The sequence below is a fragment of the Xenopus laevis genome, chromosome 8S (genome assembly GCF_017654675.1).
Source record: "Xenopus laevis strain J_2021 chromosome 8S, Xenopus_laevis_v10.1, whole genome shotgun sequence".
NCBI lineage: Eukaryota > Metazoa > Chordata > Amphibia > Anura > Pipidae > Xenopus > Xenopus laevis.
Genome location: NC_054386.1, coordinates 19,807,842 through 19,831,433, shown reverse-complemented (window position 1 = coordinate 19,831,433; position 23,592 = coordinate 19,807,842). Strand labels below are relative to the sequence as shown.

Here is a 23,592-nt window from a genome sequence, read left to right as displayed (position 1 = left end):
GGAATATCGAGGGTTAATTAACCCTCCATATTCGACTGGGAATGAAAATCCTTCGACTTCGAATATCGAAGTTGAAGGATTTTGGGCAAAAACTGCGATCAAACAATCGAAGGAATAATCGTTCGAACGATTAAATCCTTCAAATCGAACGTTTCGAAGGATTTTAATCCAACGATCGAAGGATTATCCTTCGACCAAAAAAACTTAGCCAAGCCTATGGGGACCTTCCCCATAGGCTAACATTGGGTTCGGTAGCTTTTAGGTGGCGAACTAGGGGGTAGAAGTTTTTTCTTAAAGAGACAGTACTTCGACTATCGAATGGTCGAACGATTTTTAGTTCGAATCATTCGGTTCGAAGTCGAAGGAGCCCAAAAAACAATTCGAAATTCGAAGTTTTTTTACTTCGAATCCTTCACTCGAAGTTAATGAATTGGCCCCTAAGTGATTTTTAGTAGGTATGGTGATCCAAATTACAGAAAGATTACTTATCCGAATACCCCCAGGTCCTAAGCATTCCTAATAATAGATCCCATACCTGTACAGTTACATTGAGACCTTCCCTGAGCCCTGAAATTCAGACCCTTATGTCAAACTAACCGTTCGCTATATCTTTCAGGATGAATAAATGTCATCTCACACTGTAACTAACAATAACAGAACTGATTCTTTATTTGTACAGGCATGGGATCAGTTCTTTATAGTTATTTGTCCCGTTTCCCGCAAAATTCGAGAAACGGGTGAATAATTTGTGAAACGCATTAAAGTCAATGGGTGTCCGTTAATCGTCGCCAGCATCAAAAAAACTTTCAGTGCAAATTCACAGAAATCCGCCGCAAATTCGTGCATGCCGAATAAATTCGCCCATCACTAGTTTAGAAACCTGTTATCCAGAAATTTCCAAATTACAATAAGGCCATCTCCTGTAGACTGTTTAATTTAGGGATGCACTGAATCCAGAATTCGGTTTGGGATTCGGCCAGGATTCAGGCTTTTTTTAGCAGCATTCGGACTCGGCCAAATCCTTCTGCCTGGCAGAACCGAATCCTAATTTGCATATGCAAATTAGGGGTGGGGAGGGAAATCACTTGGCTTTTTGTGACAAAACAAGGAAGTAAAAAATGTTTCCCCCTTCCCATCCCTAATTTGCATATGCAAATTTGGATTCGGTTCGGTATTCGGCCGAATCTTTTGCGAAGGATTCGGGGGTTTGGCCGAATCCAAAATAGTGGATTCGGTGCATCCCTAGTTTAATTAAATAATTAATATTTTTAACAAATATTTAATTTTTCTTTGTAATAATAAAACAGTACCTTGTACTTGTTCCTTGCTAAGACTCCTTATTAGAGGCAATCCAATCCAATTGTGATTACCTTTATTATGTTTTGTACCTGTAGATAGCTGCTGGCACACTGCATGTATGTTGAGTTAATGATTTCCCTTAAAAGAAGTGATCAGGAAGCTAAAACTTACAGAGAATGCACTTTAGTAAGCACTTTAGTAAGCCGTCTTTGGACTAGAGCCTCCAACTCTCAGTTCGCTTAGTAGGTAGGGGTCGGTTAATTGACTGACAAGCAACTTGGAAGATTTTTAGAATAAGCTACTTGATAATGTTGAGCAGTGATCAGTTTTGCCATATTTTCTTCATATTTTATAATCTCCTCCCAGGCTCCTATTCAATTTAATGGTAAGCATACAGACATACTGCTGTGAGAGTAAATCTGGTTAAAAAACGCTCACACATACACTGGTAATAGAACTACGTCAGAACCTGATAAATGTTGTAGATAAAGAATTTATATTTGAAATTGAATAATATTTTAATTAAGCATCTTTCATTATTAAACAGTTGGAAGTTCTGCCTTTTTAGAGCAAAGCAGTAATGGAAACCCTGAAATGATTCACTTTTTATTGCATGAACTAGTTTTCATATAACAACCATATTAATTATCTTACTCCTTTTGCCTTAAGACCATATCAAGCACTTTACATTGCTACAGTTTAAAGGGGCAGTATACACCTAAACACAATTTTCCTTAAAACATTCCGGGGCAGATTTATCAAGGGTCGAATTTCGAGCTAATGGCGGTTTTTTTTTTGAACTCCCATAACTTCGAGATTCGAATAAAAAAAGACCAACCAAAATGTATTTAAAAAGTCAAAGTTTTTTTCTTAGGGTGAATAGTCTGTATTCGATCGCCTTCGAATAGTACAAATCGAAGTAATAGCACATTCGATCGAATTCGAATTGAAGTTTATTTTGAAAAAAACTTTTATTTTTCAAAGTCCACCAATTGACTCCAGATAGGTTCTAGGAGGTCCCGCATAGGCTAAACCAGCAATTCAGCAGGTTTTAGATGGCGAATGGTCGAAGTCAATTTTTTAAAGAGACAATACATGATAAATTTCGATATTTTAATTTTCTAATTTTTTTCATGTTCAAATCAAATTTGGACTATTCCCTAGTCGAAGCACACAAAAATTAGATTGAAATTAAAAAATTTTTTCTTTGAATTTTCACTTCGACCTTTAATAAATCTGCCCCTCTATCTATGGTTTTAATTATATCTATAAAGGTATGCCATCCTATTTTTTTCCATTATAAAGAACTAATTTAAAGGTTGGGCTCTTCTACTGACCTCACCCCTCCTTCCTTTAAAAACAGGGCAATTTGTTCAGAGTGCCATATATACCATTAAACAAAGAAAATCCTGCCTTCTCTAAGCAGCAACCTTAGTGCAGCTTATTATCAGGGGCTTCTCAGTGAACTGCAATTGGTACAGGTATGGGATCTGTTATCCAGAAGCCCATTATCCAGAAATCTCTGGAATTATGGAAAGGCCCTCTCCCATTTCAAATAATTAAAATTTTGAAAAATGATTTTATTTTTCTTTGTAATAAAACAGTACTTTGTACTTGATCCAAACTAAGATTTATTTAATATTTTTCGGAAGTAGAACCAACCTATTGAGTTTATTTAACCTTTACATGATTAAACTGAAGATCCAAATTCCAGATCCTTTATCTGGAAAGCCCCAGGTCCCTAGCATTTAGGATAACAGGTCCCATACCTGTAATTCATTTTATCAGCTCCTTTGATCTGCGGGATCAAGAAGTGAAAGGTAGTGATGGGCGAATCTGTCCCATCTCACTTTGCCGAATAATTTGCGAAACCCCAAAAGAATTTGTGAGTGGGCATCAAAATAATTTTGATATGCAACAATTTTTGATGCGAGCGTCCAGGGGTGATCCTGGCCCCTCCTCTGCCTGAGGCAGCAGCAGTTGCTGCTGCCCCCCCTCCCCTGGAAATTCGCTCTTAAAGTACCAGGAGCAGCATTTTTGCTGCCCCTGGTACCTTGGCCTGAGGCGACAGCCTCAACTTGCCTCATTGGCGAAGCACCCCTGCGAGCGTCAAGTTTTATACGCGGGACTATTTTGTCCAAATGCATTAAAGTTAATGGGCGTCCAAATAATGTTGACACACGACAAATTTTATAAGCGCAACAATTTTGACGCACACTGATTTTTTTTCTGCTACAGGTTCGCAAAAACATTCATGGCCGGCGGTGGAAATTCGCCGCAAATCCGTGCCTGGCGAATTTATTCGCCCATCACTAGTGAAAGGAAACTGGCTTCATAGTCTTGTTTTGTGGCAGAAATAACAGAAACCAAAGATATTTTCAAAATGAAAATAATAGGCATATATTAATATATTCAGCACAAGCCCTTTTCATTGAGCTCGTGTTGATGTCCCATTTTAGGACATCTGTACATGCTGATGCAGAATATATATCCATTAATAATATATATCCATTAATATATAATATATCCATTAATATATGGATCAAGCTACACTGTACATTTTAGTCTGTGGCCAAATGGGTCTCATTCATCTATAACATTTTACCAAATGGTAACAAAATGTACTGTTCAGTAAAAAAAATTCTACTCTACTTTTATATTTAACTTGCTAGAACATTTTTCTCAAGCACAGAATCACTTTTCCTTGGCATGTTTGCATTGGGAAATAATAATATGGATGGGTATTAGTGCCCAGTACTGCCACCAAGCTGCACTGAGTACTAATTCCTCATTGCAAATGAATAAATAGACTGCTCAGAGACGCTGAACACCTTGTGATGGATTAACTATAATAGGTAAATTTGGAAAAATCCCAAAACACATGGAACTAATGGGAATCCTTCTGGGTTCCAACCCACCCTGTCAGGATAAAGCAAAGTGTAATGTTATGGTAATTACGTCAGCCTTTAAAGGGCATGTAAAGGCAAAAAAATAAAATCCAATTTTTACTTTCTTTAATGAAAAAGAAACCTATCTCCAATATACTTTAATTAAAAAAATGTGTACCGTTTTTATAAGAAACCTGACTGTATGCAGTGAAATTCATTTACTGCTGTGGATAGGAATTGTCACACAGTCCCTAACTGCTCTCGAGGGAAACAAGTATACTTATGAACAGCAGGGGGAGCCCCCACCTTACTTCCCAGCCATGCAGAACTCTAGCAGCTTTATTTGTTGCCCTGTAAAGCAGTCTGCAAATGTGTAGAGATTTGTATTGGATTTTATTTTTGCCTTTACATCCCCTTTACTGTTTCCAACTCCAGCTGCAGAAACAAAGATCATGGAGCCAGATTTAAACAGATGAACTGGGATTCTATTTGGAGGATTATTTTGCAACGGTCACTGGTTCTGCAGAGTTGGAGAAAGTTTGTTTTAAACAATAGAAAAACTATAAAATCCATATTAGATTACATGACAACACAGGACCCAGTACAGTCTGTATATTCTAATTATTAATCGGCTTCAAATTGGAGTGCTGCAATTCGTGTATATATTGAATGGAGGTATGTAAAGGTGAACATACTTTGTTGCGTGCACCCAAGTAAGAAAAAGGACTATTTAAGCATATAGAGTGCTGGATAACTGCTGTGAAACGTATTAATCTGCTTCTGGCAGATATTATTTGACTTGTGCTGTTTTGATAATTTATGATGATCCCTAAGCAACCCAGACCACACTGAGCATGTGCACAGTCTTGGTCTTGCAAAGATGTTTAACAAAGTTACAAGATGATGACCACCTGTGACCAACTTTAAAAGCATAAATCATTTGTCTTGATTAGGTTTCTGGTGCAGTAATTTCATGTTTATGTTTAGTAAACAAAATACAAAATTTCTAGCCTTATTCTATTTTAGACTTTACTTCCCCTTTGACAGCAACTAACATTTTTGAGAAAATGTATCATTTGCTTTGAACCAAAATTTGGATTGTGCTGTTTTGGTAATATGTGTAAAAAACAGTTTTTCTCATATATATATATATATATATATGTCTTATTCCTTTTAGCCTTTTTGTACATACCTTATGCAACTCAAGTCTGCAGATCTTATATCCCCATACAATTCTCCGATATAACGAATATATAAAGGACATATGATACTTACTGCGTCAAGTTCTGGAAAGTGTTCCAGAAATTGGGTGACGTATGTCATGATAGACTGCTCATCAGGTGAATCAACCATAACATCTGCAGCAGAAAACATAGGCAGAAGTGAGTGTAACTGTAAGTCTTTTAGAAATTACAGTTTATAAATTAAGATGACATTCATATTGCGTTGCATTGTAGCATTAATGCAGGAAGAGCTGAATAAACATGACTCATTTGCAACTGATGAAAACCAAAAGCAATCATAGTCAATTTGGCCTGTCCCAAATCATTAACAAGCCCTCTCAAATCTAAATTCTGGCACTCACATTATACTGGCATTTAGGGCAATGGCACACAAGGAACATCTTTTTAAAGATGTCGAAAATATTTTAAGATATAAGAAATATAAAAATTGCTGTAAAATAAATGACACAAAGCACTTACTACTCCTACCTACTATTGCATTAACACCATGGGGAAGATTTATCAACAGTCATTCTAATTTTGAGTTTATTTTAGTGTAATTTGACTAGGGAATAGTCCAAATTGTACTGTCCCTTTAAGAATTCAGATTTGACTATTCGCCATTTAAAACCTGCCGAATTGGTGTATTAGCCTATGGGGGACCTCCAACAATCAATCTGGAGTCGTTTGGACTTTTAAAAATTGAATTTTTTAAAAAAGAAATCTTGAATTGAATTCAATTTGAGTTTGTCGGTCGTTCCTATTCACTCGAATTTAAAAAAATAGATTTTTCTTTTAAAAAATAAATTTCAATTGGTCGTTTTTTTTCCAATTTCGGGTTTATGGGAGTTTTTATAAACTCCCACAAACTCTAAATTCGACCCTTGATAAATATGTCCCCATGTGTTGTGATCTCTAAAACAATCCATTACAAAGAGCTATTTAAAAATGATTATTTCTATAAATTTATAGAAGTTTATACACTAGAATAATTCCTAAAATTACTCCATTATTTTACACCACTAAAAAGTAATTTAAACATTAAATAAACCCAATGAGACTCTTTTGCCTCCAATAAGGATTCATTATTGCTTAGGTACATTTTTAAAAATTTTAATTATTTCATTAAAATGGAGTCCGTGGGAGATGGCCTTTCCATAATTTGGAGCTTTCTGGATAATGGATACCTGTACCAGTATTGTACAAAAGTATAATTTTATTTGCATGGTAACGTACCCTCTGGTTCCAAAAGCCTCGGGACACTGAGTTGTTCTTGGGCAATTCTAAAGGCATCTTCCAGGTTGTCCCTTGCTGATTTCTCCAGGGCTTGCTTTATATCAACAAGCTTGGAGTCTATTGCTTTAATTAGTGCCAAAAATGCAAGGCCACTCTTCCAGCTGCTAGCAAAATCCTGCACTGCAACGCCATACCTTTTTAACAGGGAGGAAGAGAAAAGGAAATGTGGTAGTCACAAAGTTTGTTAAAAAATATTATGTTAATATGTAAGATGATATTGAGTGCCATCTTTAAAGGGGGACTATCGCGGAAATGAAAATTTAATATAAGATTCCTCATACTGAAATAAGAAACTTTCTAAATACAATCAATTAAAAATTCTGTACTGTTTCTGAAATAATCAAGTTTATCTTCACTATTCCTCTTTCAGCGTCTGTTTCTCTTCATTCTGTCTTCATGCAGGAGTTGGGTGTCAGATAGTCAATGACACTTAGATCCAATATATCTTATAGGGGGGCTCCCTTTCCTAGCAGATGTATTAGAACTCACTCAACTAATTCCAGTACAAACAAAATCTAACAAAATCACTTTTTGCACAAATTCTGCATGTAGAGAGACAGGATTCTTTTGCACAAATTCTGCATGTAGAGAGACAGGATGTCTGGTGATTTTAATAGAGTGAGCTCTAATACATCTTCTAGGCAAAAGAAGCCCCCTATAAGATTTATTGGATCATTCATCTGACACCCAACTCCTGAATGAAGACAGAATAAGGAGAAACAGATGCTGAGAGAGGAATAGTGAAGATAAACTTGATTATTTCAGAAACGGTACAGAATTTCTAATTTATTGTATTTAGAAAGTTTCATATTTCAGTATGCTGAAGCAAATATTACATTTCGCTATAGTTCCCCTTTAATGATTTCATTGGTATAAAATGAGTGAATGGCTTTACTAAATTAACCTCAACTGCAAAATCATTGTCAGACCTGACCGTCTAAGCCCTATAAATGTAACAAAACAGCAATATCACACATTCTGAAGACTATACGCATTGTTTAGAAATGCACATTCAGTATAAAATATTAAATCTAAAATGTACAGTTGAACAGTTTTTGTTTATTGCTCCGTAATTCTTTGTATCATTTGGTGCAATGGTAGGACAATGGTTAGCATTGTTGGCTTGCAGCTCTGGGCGTTTCATGCTCCCTGTGATTACATGGGTTTCCTCTGGTAGGGCATTGGTCACAGCTAATGTTAGTAAAATCAAAACTGATTGTCTTGACTGCCTTTCCTCCAGTTTACAAATACCTCATTTATTTTGCAAACTAGTATAGACAGGGAGCAAAAAAAGACTAAAATGTATGCACCATTCTCCAGCTCTCCAGTACAGAATGTGAGCTGCTTACACTAGCAACAAGGCAACAGATTGGGAGATAGATATACAATAATACACTTACATATTAAAAACTTACAATTTTATACATCTAACAGAAAGTCTAAACGTTCACACTAGAGAGAAGCAAATTGAACGGCAAATAGTCTAACTAACCCTTAAGTGCTTAGATCATAAAATCAATGCCACTGGCTCTAATTGCTTTAGTGCCAGCACAGTAGATTTAGGGGGTTATTTACTAAACTCCAAATGCAAAAATCACGAAAAATGTGTGATTTATTTTTTACAAAACAAATTTTTTCGGAATCTATTAAACCCTGAGGATGGAAAAGTCAGAATCGGAAAATCCGGCATCTCAATGGGGGAAGTTCCAATGATTTTTTGATGTGCCCTGGGTTTCATGCAATGCCCCTGAAGTTTTCTTAATTTTCGGGTGAAAATTCCGAATACAACATGAAATTCGGGAAAATTGGATGAAAAAATCCGAAAAATTGTGAAAATCTGATTTTTTTTCCCCCGTAAAGAAAAATTTCGGGAAAATTTTATAATAAATAATCGTAAAAAACCAGAGCGGATTTGATCTGCGTTTGTTGCAGAAAATGTTGAGATAAAATCGGACTTTGATAAATAACCCCCCTTATGTTTCTAGTATGCTCATTTATCTATGCTGCACTACTAGTTTACTGGCAAATGTTTCACACCAAGATCCAACTCAAAATTGACAGGAGTATCTGAATATCATTTTATACTCTTTGGGGGTTATTAATTAAAGTCGACATGGTAAAAACTCTAAAAATAGAGTTTTATATACTATAAATTTCAAACTTTTAGTGGGAAAAAAAATAGAATTTTTCAAGATTTATTATACCCCAAGGATGCAAAAAGTCAGAATCCAAATATATACTCCATCTTCAACCTGTTGAGGTCCTGCAGAAGTCAATAGCAGAGGTCAATTTCACAAAAAAAATTACTTTTTGGGGGGCCAAATCTGAAAAATTCAGATTTTTGTCAATCCGTTTTTCTGTGGTTTTTAATGCTAAATAAGGGTAAATTGTGGATTCTAGTTTGGTCTGACTTTTTTTAATTAATTAATCAGAAAAATTCAGATTTTAGTAAATAACCCCCTTAATGTTCTAAAATGGCATCTTGGGGGGTTATTTACTAAAATCCGATTTTTTTTCTAATAAATTAATTTTAAAAAATCAGACCAAACTTAAATCCATGATTTACCCTAATTTATCATTAAAAAAACACGAAAAAATAGGATTGACAAAAAAGCAACTTTTTCAAATTGTCGCATGAAAACCGCAACTTTTTTGGACTGTAGTGTGAAAAATCCGAATTTTTGGGATTTGATGCCTGACAAGTCTGAATTTTTCATGAAATCGGCGGAAAAGCCCGAAATGTGCGGATTATCGTACGAAACCCAGCACAGACAATAATATCTTCAAATTGCAAATAGGACCTCGACAGGTTGAAGATGGAGTATAATGAAGATCAGGGTATAATAAATCTCGAAAAAATGTTAGCTTTTTTTGTCACTAAATATTCAAGCTTTCTAGTTGAAAAAACACGAATTTTTCAAGTTATTTTTATTCAGACTTTAATGAATAATTCCCTTGAAGTGAATACCTATATGTATGTGTTGATTTTTAGTGCTTCATCCTTATCCTTTTCTGTTTACTTATTGCAATTCACATTTTCCCTTTAATTCATTATGTATACCAGAAGATTTCTATAATAACATAACCTTTGCCCCTCAGGCTGACCATTTTTAGGTTTTTAGCCTATGAAGTTAGGTTTATGGAACCATGGTTGATGAGAAAACCAAACAACAGTATTTATGCCCTCATAAGAATTGAAATAGAATTATAAAACCTAGAAAATCACATGATAAATATTTGGCCTTGATTGTCAAAACCATGTTGAGATGAAAGCAGACATAGTGCTGTGCTCTTACTTTCTTGTCCTTTGCTGAACCCAGTTCAGAAGAGCTTTGATAGCTTTGCGCTGATCCTTAATTGAAACAGACAGGCTTTTCTCTGTACTAGGAGTGCTGGAGTGAGACGAGTCAGAGTCAGGCCCGCTGGGCAGCGAGGACAGACTGGATGAAGATGACATTCTGTTGAGATTGCCTGTGAGTTCTTTAATCTGCAAAGTCGAAATGAAGACATTAGGTCAGGTTGTTCTACTGCTTGCTGTGATCCTGTTTTTGTACTAAAGTGACAACTTAATTCATTGATCAGATCATTCTTTAAATGATGCTTAATCTGAATATTTTGAATTGTTATTCTTATGTGTGTGCTTCTCTGTATGCATTTAATGTCACCATTTCTTCTGCCTTCCCTCTCCTGCAGTTTGTGGGTTTCCTGCTGTGTTAGTCTATGAAACTTCATTAACTGCCTCATCAGAATTATTGACTGTGTTGTAGCACCTGATTGAAACTCGTTAATAAGCAGGCAGTTAGAAACAGGATAAAAAACACTGCACGCACCAGGATGCTCTGCTTCTGAATGAGATTTTCAAAGGCAACATTAAGGGACCAATTCATTAACTTCGAGTGAAGGAATAGAAGAAAAAAAACTTCGAACTTCAAAGTGTTTTTTTTTGGCTACTTTGACCATCGACTACGACTTTGAATCAAATGACTGAACTAAAAATCGTTCGACTATCCGACCATTCGATAGTCGAAGCACTGTCTCTTTAAGAAAAAACTTCGACCCCCTAGTTCGCCACCGAAAAGCTACCGAACTCAATGTTAGCCTATGGGGAAGGTCCCTATAGGCTTGCCTAACTTTTTTTGGTCGAAGGATAATCCTTGGATCGTTGGATTAAAATCCTTCGAATCGTTCGATTCGAAGGATTTAATCCTTCGATTGAACGATTATTCCTTTGATCGTTCGATCGAAGTATTTGCGCAAAATCCTTCGACTTCGATATCCGAAGTCGAAGGATTTTCATTCCCCTGTCCAATATCGAGGGTTAATTAACCCTCGATATTCGACCCTTGATGCATCTGCCCCTAAATGTACTTTCTTATCTACAAAAAGAGGGTTTCTTCTTGTTGTTTATATATATATATATATATATATATATATATATATATATATATATATATATATATATATATATATATATATATATATATATATTTCAGTGCTGCTTAACCAACTCTGTAGGGCAGATTTACTGAAGGGCAAAGTGACTAACACTGGCGAGGATTTACTAATGGGCGCAGGCGTCACTTCGTTAGCGAAGGAGATAGACGCTAGTGGTGATTCCCACTCTATCGCCAGGCAAATTTTCACTCTGACGAATGGACATTACTCCACAAATTCAAAGAAGCGGATTTTACTGAACGTTACCTCTTTCACCAGACTTGCCTTTGACCGCGCAGACCAGGCAAAGTGCAATGGAGTGCATAGATCTTCCTGATTCTTCTGTTACTTTTTTAGTGGAAAAAGCTAAAAAAAAAATGCTGGCGTCTATTGTCTTTATTAAGTTTCCCCGGATTTGTGTAATGTAATGTATTTGCTGCAACATATACGTCCATTCAGCTTTAAATTTCGTTCCGTATGCAAATGAGCCTGAGTGAAGATCTCTAACGGAGACTCTAGGATTTGCTCGCATTGCCGAAGTAACGCTAGAGAAACTTCGCCAGCGTTCGGTGCCCTGGATGCAACTTTGCATTTTAGTAAATTAACATTGTCTTGCGATGGCTGCAAAGCTGTGGCTGGCGAATTTTTGCTGCTTACTAAATTTACCCCTGTGTGTCATCTTTAGCCAATGGCAGCATTAGAGTGTTCACAGAGTTAAAGTACAAATCAACACTTTGGCACGCACTCCACAGGACTCCAGGTAACGGTAAAAAGGATTTTTCTTTATTACACAAACAAATATCCACCTAACGCGTTTCGTATGTTACCACACGTAATCATAGGCATAGATGCCTATGATTACGTGTGGTAACATACGAAACGCGTTAGGTGGATATTTGTTTGTGTAATAAAGAAAAATCCTTTTTACCGTTACCTGGAGTCCTGTGGAGTGCGTGCCAAGTGTTGATTTGTACCTTGATGTCTCCCCTATGCTGAGGGTTCGGGGCGCAGCACCCGGACCACCGAACAGGAGCGGTGAGTGACCCACAAGTTTACTTTATTGGGATATTTAAAGCGGAGGGCTCGGGGCATATGCACCCGAGCCAATTTCAAACAGCGGTGAGCAAAATTGGATTAAATGTATTAGCAGACCGCGAAGTAGAAGAACGTTCCAATATTTAATCTTAATGATACGGCGGGTGGTTAGAGCGCTCCAGTCCCTAACTGTGTTCACAGAGTTAGACCAACACTCACGCCTCAAAGGTTAATACATCAAACTTGCAACTGCAATACTGACAGCACCAAAATATTCAAAACACACTACTATAAGGGCTCTTACTCACTGGCGTTCTGACCTGCGCTCACCTGCGTTCCGTTTTTTGGCGTTCAGCCGCAGGGGAGCACAGGAATAGACGCATGTCATTATTTCAAATGGGGCTGTACTCACTCAGGCGCGTGTAGGCGCCGAACGCAGGTTGAGATGCAACATGCTGCATTTTTCCTGCGTTCGGCGCCTACACGCACCTGAGTGAGTACAGCCCCATTTGAAATAATGACATGCGTCTATTCCTGCGCTCCCCTGCGGCTGAACGCCAAAAAACGGAACGCAGGGGAGTGCAGGTCAGAACGCCAGTGAGTAAGAGCCCTAAGAGTAGCACTATATAGTCAATAATGCCATATTCAGATTCACTAACCGGCGAAAAGTCACCAGCGACTACTTCGCACCCATCGCTACACTTCGCCAGGCGAAAATTCACTCAGACAATGCTAATACACTAAAATGCAGAGTTTCGTCATGGGCACCGACAGTTGGCAACTTTTCGCTATCGTTACGGCAATGCGAGCAATCCAAAGTAAAGATGCCTTAGCGTTCATTTCTGCCTAGCACAATTTCGCTAGCGGTCTTGCACTCAGGTTAATTTGCATACGACGGGAAATTTTAAGTTGAATGGACGTCTTTATGTTATATGTTGCAGCAAATACATTACATTTTCACTGTTAATTACACAAGTCCAGAGAACCTTAATAAAGACAATAGAGTTGTTAAAATGCCCCACACATGAGCCGACTGTGTAGTTAATGTTCCATATGTTAGAACTTTTGCAGGCTATCACTCTGAAAAAAGGAAAAGACGCCAGCGTTTTTTGAACTTTGATGCTTTTTCCGCTAAAGAATATTGAGGAAAAAGACTGAGGAAGATCTATGCACTCCAGGGCACTTTGCCTGGTCTGAGCTGACGAAGGCAAGTCTGGTAAAAGAGGTAACGCTCAGTAAAATCCGCATTTTAGTGATTTTGCAGAGTAACGTCTGTTCGCCAGAGCGAATTGTCGCCTAGCGATAGAGTGTGAATGAGCGCTAGTGTCTATCTCTTTTGATAGCACATTGGCACCCATTAGTAAATCAGCGATGTCCCTGCAGGTCGGTAACGCTGGCGAATAGCCCTTTAGTAAATCTGCCCCATAGTTTTTAGCCATTGTGTTTTTTCGCATAATTGCAGCGTAATCGCAGGTGTTTGTATATAGTGTGGCCTGCAACTTACCAATGCAGACACAAATTATCGTCCATGTTGGCAAATCACACACAAGTTGCAATTCTGTTTCTAGTATCAGATTGTCCAAATTTGTATTGTTTTCAGGATGGAAATGCTTGCGGCGCCAGAAAAGAGCAAGTGAGTGGTAGGTGCAAGTTAGCTAGTTGCGCAACATACAAAGGAAGCCTGTAAGTGCCATATCCTCAAAACATGTGTTACGTCCAGGGCTCCCTTGGTTCTGAGTCCCCTATACTTGGCACTGTGCACCTTATTCATACAAGTACAATTAATTGATTTATGCAAGTATGCAAATAATAATATAAGATACTTAGCATTACATTACTAGGTACTACCTGTATTACCTTCTGTCTCAGGTAGGGATGCAGGATTCGGTTCGGGATTCGGCCAGGATTCGGCCTTTTTCAGCAGGATTCGGATTCGGCCGAATCCTTCTGCCAGGCCGAACCGAATCCTAATTTGCATATGCAAATTAGGGGTGGGGAGGGAAATCGCGTGACTTTTCGTCACAAAACAAGGAAGTAAAAATGTTTTCTGTCTTCCCACCCCTATTTTGCATATGCAAATTAGGGTTCGGATTCGGTTTGGTATTCGGCCGAATCTTTCAACAAAGGATTCAGGGTTTCGGCCGAATCCAAAATAGTGGATTCGGTGCATCCCTAGTCTCAGGAAACCCTGCAAGTACTTTATAATGCTGTATGACATTTTATACTTATGATAATGGCAGTTGCGATCTTAACATTAATGCTCATTAATACATAAATACCTGCAAGAACAAGATTATGTTCCAGATCAGACCAAGGACCAATGAAGGATTTCCATCAGCAATCTCTGCTGCATCAATGCTAACCAGTTTCACCTAAAATATTTGAAGAAATAGCATTGTGAGCTACTTAAAGGCATTTCAATCTGAAGAAAAACTTCAATCATTATTTACGGCGTTAGTATTCAAGCAAAACAAATCATCAGTTTGTGTTTAAAAGAGGGTCAACAAGAAATCTGCAAAATGGATGGCTCTGGGGAGAGAGTCTTTCTGCTAACACAAAGGGGCACATTTACTTAGCTCGAGTGAAAGAATAGAATAAAAAAAACTTCGAATTTCGGAGTATTTTTTTGGCTACTTCGACCATCGAATTGGCTACTTCCAGGGGCGTAACTACCGGGGGAGCAGGAGGTGCAACTGGGCCAGGGCCCGCACCCCCGCAGGGCCCCCCAGCAGATCGCGCGCGCTGCAGCCGGCTGAAGTAAAGAGAAAAATCACACAGACGAGGGTGGGGGCGGGCCCGGCTGCACGGCCCGCACCAGGGTCCACCCCCACCTAGTTCCGTTACTGGCTACTTCGACCTCGATCTTCGATCGATATAGATATAATACACAAAAGCCATGAATATCTTGTAAATTATATCCTTATAAACGGTGAGTTCTGATGTCATCAGTTATAAACGGTGAGTTCTAATGTCATTTCTGTCACATGACTCACTGAAACTTGTGAATTATAATAAATAAAGTACCCCCAGTTGCAAAATATGAGGATATTAAAAGTTACCTCGGAGTTCCATGACCTGTATAAAAACACTCGGCCTTTGGGCTTATGTTTTTATATGGTCATGAAACTCCTTGGTAACTTATAATATCCTTATAATTTACAATAGGGGGTACTTTATTCACTATATAAAATCACTCCAATACTTACATTGCTGTCCTCCAAAAACTTCAATGCTTTTGCTATGTTATTCAAGCGGAATATGCGATTAGAAGATGGCTTGTGTTCCTGGAGCTGAAACAGAGAACATTTGATTTTAACTAATCACCTGGCAGAATTTTGAAAGGAATATGCTGTAAAAAGGTACATTAATTCACCAAACCCTATTAAGTTCATGCAAAATATAGTTTCCATAGTTTATATAGTATACATTGGAACACTTAATAAATCAGTCTTTACAAGTGACAGTAGAAGGAGCCATTCACACATCGGAAATCACGGGAAAACAGTGCCGCATTTGATATTAGTAACTGAACGCTGTACAAGATACTGCACAAGGGTTTAATCATGTTTTACAGGCACGTTGAATATGAAACAAAACTCCACATTCACAGATGACTTTTATCTGACACATATGAAAAGGCACTTGTGCTTTTCACATTTCCTAAATGCATTTCACTTTTCTAAATTCGTTATCCCAGAGATGACAAAAAGATCTGCCGCGCCTGGTCCTTGCTGATCTACAACTGCCAGCATCCCTTAAAGGGGAACTATCGCGAAAATTAAAATTTCATATAAACTTCCTCGTACTGAAGTAAGAAACTTTCTAAACACAACCAATTAAAAATTCTGCATATATTCTGAAATTAGTTGATATTCACCATTCCTCTCAGCATCTGTTTCTCTTCATTCTGTCTTCATGCAGCAGTTGGGTGTCAGATGAATGATCCAGTATATCTTATAGGGGGACTCCCTTTCCTAGCAGATGTATTAGAGCTCACTCAGATTTCAGTACAAACAAAATCTAACAAAATAACTGCCTTTTGCACAAATCCTGCATGTAGAGAGACATGATGTCTGCTGATTTTAATAGAGTGAGCTCTAATACATCTTCTAGGAAAATGGAGCCCCCCTATAAGATATATTGGATCATTCATCTGACACCCAACTCCTGAATGAGGAAAAACAGATGCTGAGAGAGGAATAGTGAAGATAAACTTGATTATTTCAGAAACGATGCAGAATATTTAATTGATTGTATTTAGAGAGTTTCTTATTTTAATGTGATGAAGCTTATAGGAAGCGATAGGTCCCCTTTAACAGCCTTTGCAGATTTCTTCTCAGCAGTGCATATAATATACTGAGCAATGATTTTGTTTATTTAATGTTCAACCAACCAACGTAAATGAAGCTAAAGCGCATCATGTAAAATACACTCTTGCTGCAAAAACACTCACCAGACTCTGCCCAGTCAGGACTTCCAATAGCGCCATTAAGATTTTCCCATCTTGGATATCAACAAATAAATCTTTGACTTCAATGGGAGGATTGCACTGTAAGAACAAGAGAGGTGTAATAGGTAAAAACTGAAAGTATAAAAGCATGCTAAAGCTCATAGTTAACTAACGTGCCTTCCCTCTTCTGTATCCCATTCTGTATCCAATTTACTCCCTCGGTTCACCTTTTTTTTTTCCTTGGAAAGACACTGTAACTCTAACTTAATACTGTATGATCTCTAATTTAATCCTCCACTTTACGGCTGCTACGAAAAGAGCTTTATTCTTGTTCTGTATTTTAGAATGTACCCCCTTATCAAAGGCCATTGTATCACAGCTAATCAACTATGCTGGCAAGAGGTTATTAAAAAGTAAAACCGATGAACCCCAATTGAAACTCAGGTTTATACATAATTGGTCTCTCTTTTTCGATCAGATTGATCCTAGACACATATCTAAGGGGGTTATTTATCAAAGTCCGATTTTATCTCAACATTATCTGCTACAAACTCCGATCAAATCCACTCGATTTTTACATTTATTTATTATTACATTTTCCCGAAAATTTGCTTTGTGGGAAAGAATCCAATTTTCAAGATTTTTTCGGATTTTTCACCCGAAAACTCAGATTTCTTATGCTTTTTTGCCCGATAAATTCGGGGTATTGCAGGAAACCCAGCGCACATCAAAAAATCATCGGAACTTCTCCTATTGACTTTATATGCAACCTCGACAGGTCTGAGATGCGGATTTTCAGATTCTGACTTTTCCATCCTGGGGGTTTAATAAATTAAATTTTATAAAAAAATCCCAAATTTTAGTAAATTTAGTAAATAACCCCCTAAAGTTCTAGAACTACTACAGATTTAGCTCTTTGGTCTAATTGGTTACTACATTGGTTCACTTGTATATCTGGGAATTTGCTGTCCCTATATTTGCATTCAAGTCTCCGGACGTGGTTTTCTTATATCCACCATGTGAAGTTCGGTTCCATTATTGATTATTTTACTTACTGTACATTACATTAACTGTTCTACACTTCATTACTCTTGGATGGGGTTGATATTATGCATATGTGCAATTGTTCATATCCTTTTACTGTGTAAGCTGCATTGTGTGTGCCTATCTTTAGTATTACTTTGGTTTACATTATTCCAAAAAACTGAAAATCTTTTTTGTTTGTTATTTTTTTTCTGAAAAACAATATAAAGGATGAAAAAAATAGTAACTGCTCCTGTTAACTCGAATCGAATTGAATTTCTCCTAAAAAAAATAGAACGTCAGGAAGACTGCAAACAACTCAAAATTGATCCCTGGATCTCTCCCATTGACTTAAACAGCTATTGGCAGGTTTTAGGTAGAGAATAGTCAAATTCTCGTTCTTAACGGGACAAAGTATGATAAATCTCAAAAATCTAATTCGAATTTTTTTAAAAAAAAAACTTGAATCGAATTTTAAAAACTCCTTAGTCATATTTGACAGTTTTGACCATAAAAAAACTTGAAAAATTCAAATTTTTAATTTTCAATTCGACCCTTGATAAATCTGCCCCTTATAGTTAGTTATTACCTATCCACACAGTTAGATAAAACAGGGCCTTTCTACCTTAATTTACATTTTTCCCTTTGAACTGTGGAAGTGATAATATTATATTGTATATTCTCCCCAGCTTTTACAACAGTGTTACTAAACTTACCTTGCCTTGTCTATGATATAGCTGACTATTGCTGGAGTTCTCATGTACAGTTCAACCTTCACCCATGGGCATAAAGATTATGCCACACACATATTCTACTTATGCATCTTTTTAGTAAACTTAATAGTGAGCAATAGTTTCCAAAATAGGTTGTGCATTAATTAACATTTTAAAAGGGTTTGGAGTTACTTGTAAATGGAATTGCTAATTAAAAACAGTTATCTGTTGACTGTTTCAATTCTCTGACTCACTAGTTTCACGGACACCTGAAAGAATGTTTTTAAAGCCCTGGAATACCTGGAGGAAAATTTACTTAAGAGCATAACAGCATTTAAAGGAGAACTAAACCCTAAAATTTAATATGCCTAAAATGCCATATTTTATATAATGAACCAGCCTAAAGTTTTAGCATCGTAATAGCAGCAATGATCCAGGACTTCAAACTTATCACAGGGGGTCACCATCTTGGAAAGTGTCTGTGACACTCACATGCTCAGTGGGCTCTGAACAGCTGTTGAGAAGCTAAGCTTAGGGGTCGTCACTAATTATCAAGCAGAAAATTAGATTGGCCTGTAATATAAGCTGATGCTACAAGGCTGATTATCAAATTCTGATACAAATTGCACAGGTTTCTGTGCTGCCATGTAGTAATTATCTGTATTAATTACTAATCAGCCTTATATTGTGACATTTCTATTCTATGTGTACTGCATATTGTGAGTGGGTCCCTAAGCTCAGTAAGTGACCGTAGCACAGAGCATGTGCAGTGAATCAGCAGAAAAGAAGATGGGGAGCTACTGGGGCATCTTTGGAGACACAGATCTTTACTGCTAAAGTACTGTGGTTGCCTTGGGCTTGTACAGAAGCCCAAAACATAATGTACAACATTTCTAGCTACTTCTTTAGTTAGGCTTTAGCTCTCCTTTAATGGATCTTTCATTATGGGAAAAACAATTTTTTTGGGTAGAGAACCATTTAAGTAAAGAAGTTAAGGGTTAAAGTACCATTTTTTACAGTACTCCATTGTTTATAGCCATACAGTTAAACAATATGGGGCAGATGCATCAAGGGTCGAATATCGAGGGTTAATTAACCCTCGATATTCGACTGAGAATGAAAATTCTTTGACTTCGAATATTTGCGCAAAAACTGCGATCGAACGAATAATCGTTCGATCGAACGATTAAATCCTTCAAATCGAACGTTTCGAAGGATTTTAATCCAACGATCGAAGGATTATCCTTCAACCAAAATAAGATAGCCAAGCCTATGGGGACCTTCCCCATAGGCTAACATTGACTTCGGTAGCTTTTAGATGGCGAACTAGGGGGTCGAAGTTTTTTCTTAAAGAGACAGTACTTCGACTATCGAATGGTCGAATAGTCGAACGATTTTTAGTTCGAATCCTTCGAGTCGAAGGTCGAAGTAGCCCATTCGATGGTCGAAGTAGCCCAAGTTTTTTTACTTCGAATCCTTCACTCGAAGTTAATGAATTGGCCCCTAAGTGTTCAAACTAAATTTTCAGAGTATATTAGTTTCTAAGTTTAGAATTTCTAAAAAGTGAATTTTTGTCTTGTCACACAAAATATTTGTGGCATCCTTTGTTTAAATTTAGAGTCGCTTTCAATGCGAATTGTTGAAGGCCTTGTTTTTCAGTACAGTATAGTACATAAAAAAGTAATGCCAGATATCTACTGGATGCCCTAGCCTGGCTATACAAACCATTACATCCTAGTACACAAAAAGAAAAGCTTTACAGTTAAATCTGTAGGGCTTTCCAGAAGGTGTTCTAGAATTGCTTTCTGTCAAAGTAAGAGAGAAACTGCACGGCTCCTGTGTTTTGGTCCCCATGTCCTATGATGTAAATAAAGATAACATATGACTCCATGTAAGTAGAAATGTCAGAATTCCCACATGTGGCAGGCTCTGCTCTGTCAAAGTACAACATTCCAGAGTAGTCCTTCATCAGTCATTGTCTTATTGAGCTTTGCCTTGCCTTCCATAATGTTCAGTGGCACTAATCCAAAGAATCTATCATGTACCCTGACCCAGCAGACTTCATATGGAGGGAAGTGCTGTCGGTGAGCACTGATACAAGCCAGAAATACAAACCTTTATTTGCCTAAAAGACACAAAGCACAATCCTGCCTCATTTATTCCATTGACCTGGGAAGTCTCATTCAAAGCAGCTGATAAAGCAAAAGGGAGAGACACATCCAGACAAACAGCCATTGGGCCTGCAGTGCATGAGGCTGGTATGAGAAAATAAACATTGACGGGAAGGTTTCTGTATGATCTAATTATTGTTAGCGTGCTAATAGCTTTTTCAGATGCCAAATACTTATAAAACCTTTGACAGCCGTCAGCCACAGTTATCCGTGGGTGTAAAGATCAATCCACCGAGGCTCCTGTGCTGTTTAACTGCGATTCAACAGTAGGAAATAGATGTACTTGGCTTACAAAAGCCACTGAAAGCCTTTAGAAGTTCATGTCATACATATTCCACTTGTGTACAGTGGTAATAAGCTTTTATTTACTTTCATCATTGCCATGGAAGCGGAAATCTACATTGATTATGGTGTGAAGGCAGACCAGAAAGTAATACTAGAAGTCCAACATTCTTGCCCAATGAACCACTCAGGGTTGCAAAAAGAAATGCAGAGAATAATACAAATTCTAGGTGCATATCTATAGTGGCGCCGTAATATTAAAAAAAAAGTTTCTTTTGTTGAAGCATTAAAGGGGGCAGCAAATAACTTAGCCCCCCGTGAGTATGCAGACTGAGGAGTAACGGTGAATGTCTTCTCTGGGACCAGCCTAATTTGGAAGGACTCTACTACTCTGTATTCAGATCCAAGTTTTCACCAGTCCAGCAGGGAAAGGCAGTGGTTTAGTAGTTACTGTACCTTTTCCAAATGGAGGTTTATCCATCGGGTGAAGGTTCTCTTCTGCACATTTTCTCTTTCAACTGCAAAGAAAAGCAAAATATGAAATTTATAGAAATGGGGTGGATTATAAGTACCATTGTAGCCTACATCTGCAAGTTTTGGCCCATGATCCCATCACATGCCCATACCCCATAGATGCGTCATTGGCCACCCCTAATTTGACCAACCAAACCAGTACACATTGGGCCCAATCTCATGTGATGCAATTCTGTAGCCAATAATTCGTGTTGAAAACACTGCCCATGGATTTTTTTATGGAAAACATTAACATTTTTGCAGTTTATGTTCAGGGATGGGTGAATTTTTTTTCGCCTTGTTTCGCCGCGGAAATGACGCCCATAGACTTGTATAGCGACTCGCGTAAAAAAAACAATTTTTTTGACGCCCATAGACTTTAATGGGCGGCGGCGAAGTTTCAACGGCGGTGAATTTTTGCCGAAACTAAATGAGTCAAATTCGCCCATCCCTATTTATGTTATATATTTTTTATAGATTCAAAGACCTGCAAATGGGCCACTTTGGAGCTTTCAGTAACACTGTTAATATTTAAGCACCACGGAAGCAGTTACAGAAGGCAACAGGGACTGTGCAGTGATTCCTTTATTCACACATCAGCTGAGGTGATGAATAGAAGCTTTTAAAGGTTCATTAAAACATAAAACAGGTTCACTCTGCATCCAAGCTTTTCATGAAGCCATTATGTCTTCACCTCTGTAACATCCTGTATGTATGCCAAATCAGTAATCATGTATTTTACTGTACACGGCACAAGGATGATAGGCTTCTAGCTACTTGTACAATATGCTATGTTTCTACACATATCTCCAGATATTTAATTGGGCAGTGTAAAATGGACAGAGCTTGGTAACTGAAAGTATTCCATAGTTCTACTTCTGCATTCTTCCAAAACTCATTTACATTGCCCTTTTTGCTTTTATTTCAAGTTAGCCATTGCCAATAATTGCAAATTGTGCATATTAGCAAAACACTGACTGGATTATGAGGTTGCTCGTGTAGATAAAAGCTCGAAAATGGTGAGATTTTTCCATAATTTGGATCTCTATACCTTAAGTCTACTAAGAAATCATTTAAACATTAAATGGACCTAATAGAATTGTTTGGTCGCCAATAAGGATTAATTATATCTTAGTTAGGAACAAGTACAACATGCTGTTTTATTATTACAGAGAAAAAAAATCATTTTTAAAAATTTTAAATATTTGGTTGAAATTGAGTCTATGGGAGACAGCCTTCCCATAATTTGGAGATTCAAATATAACACATTTCCGAATAACGGATCCTATACAAAGAACACAAAAATGGCTACTAAATTCCTCAGATGTTAAAGTAGGGTGTAATATTTCTCATAATGCACAAGTGACATCAGTAGGGATGTAATAACCAAGAATTGTTTAGGCAATAATGCACCCCTTTGTGTTAGGTTGTTGCAGGGCAACAAGATATGGCCTTTATTTCTAGGGATGCACCGAATCCACTATTTTGAATTCGGCCGAACCCCCGAATCCTTCGCAAAAGATACAGCCGAATACCAAACCGAATCCTAATTTGCAGTAGTGGGGTGGGAAGGGGAAAACATTTTTACTTCCTTGTTTTGTCATTAAAAGTCACACTATTTTCCTCCCCGTCCCTAATTTGCATATGCAAATTAGGGACCGGTTCAGCCCGGCAGAAGGATTCGGCTGAATCCTGCTGAAATAGACGGAATCCTGAACCAAATCCTGGATTCGGTGCATCCCTATTTCTTTCTGCAGTGTTTGCAAAATAAAATCAGTGTTGATTAACCAAACAAAAATACAAATGAATGGAGGGCATTCCAGTAAACACAGCAACAAAAATGCAAGAATTTTATATGCGGTACAAATAACCCAAGGGTTCCCCCATGTTTAGTAACCCAAAACTGTATATCACATTTATTGGGTATGCACACTCAGAAAAGTATACAAACAAATGGTGGTGTAGAAAAATATCTCTTTATATATTTTTTGACAATAAATAATACATCAGTCAAAATAGTAACTTATCAAAGCAATATATACACAACAATATTATTAGTTATACATACATACCACCCAGTTATATGTTTGAGGTAAAAAAGGAAGAACAACAAGGAGCGAATACACTTGCCAGCAATGAGAAAACCCCAATGTTTCACCACAAGGAGAATCCCCCTTGACAAAGGCTATAAAACATGTGTATTATAATAAATAAAGTACACCTTGTTGGAAAATAAAACGAAAACATGTGTATTATAATAAATAA

At 37.4% G+C, this 23,592-nt stretch overlaps 1 protein-coding gene across 1 annotated transcript in view; it reads right to left on the bottom strand.

The window, feature by feature from the left end:
* The window catches only part of clmn.S (calmin (calponin-like, transmembrane) S homeolog), an 87,520-nt gene that overhangs the window by 7,178 nt on the left and 56,750 nt on the right, over positions 1-23,592 (bottom strand). Inside the window, exons 2-8 of the mRNA XM_018232402.2 lie at positions 21,271-21,332; positions 16,629-16,724; positions 15,382-15,465; positions 14,455-14,547; positions 10,003-10,193; positions 6,647-6,840; positions 5,463-5,545 (exon numbers count right to left, since the gene is read on the bottom strand). Of these exons, the coding sequence (XP_018087891.1) occupies positions 5,463-5,545; positions 6,647-6,840; positions 10,003-10,193; positions 14,455-14,547; positions 15,382-15,465; positions 16,629-16,724; positions 21,271-21,332 (803 nt within the window). The remainder of the gene's footprint in view (positions 1-5,462; positions 5,546-6,646; positions 6,841-10,002; positions 10,194-14,454; positions 14,548-15,381; positions 15,466-16,628; positions 16,725-21,270; positions 21,333-23,592) is intronic.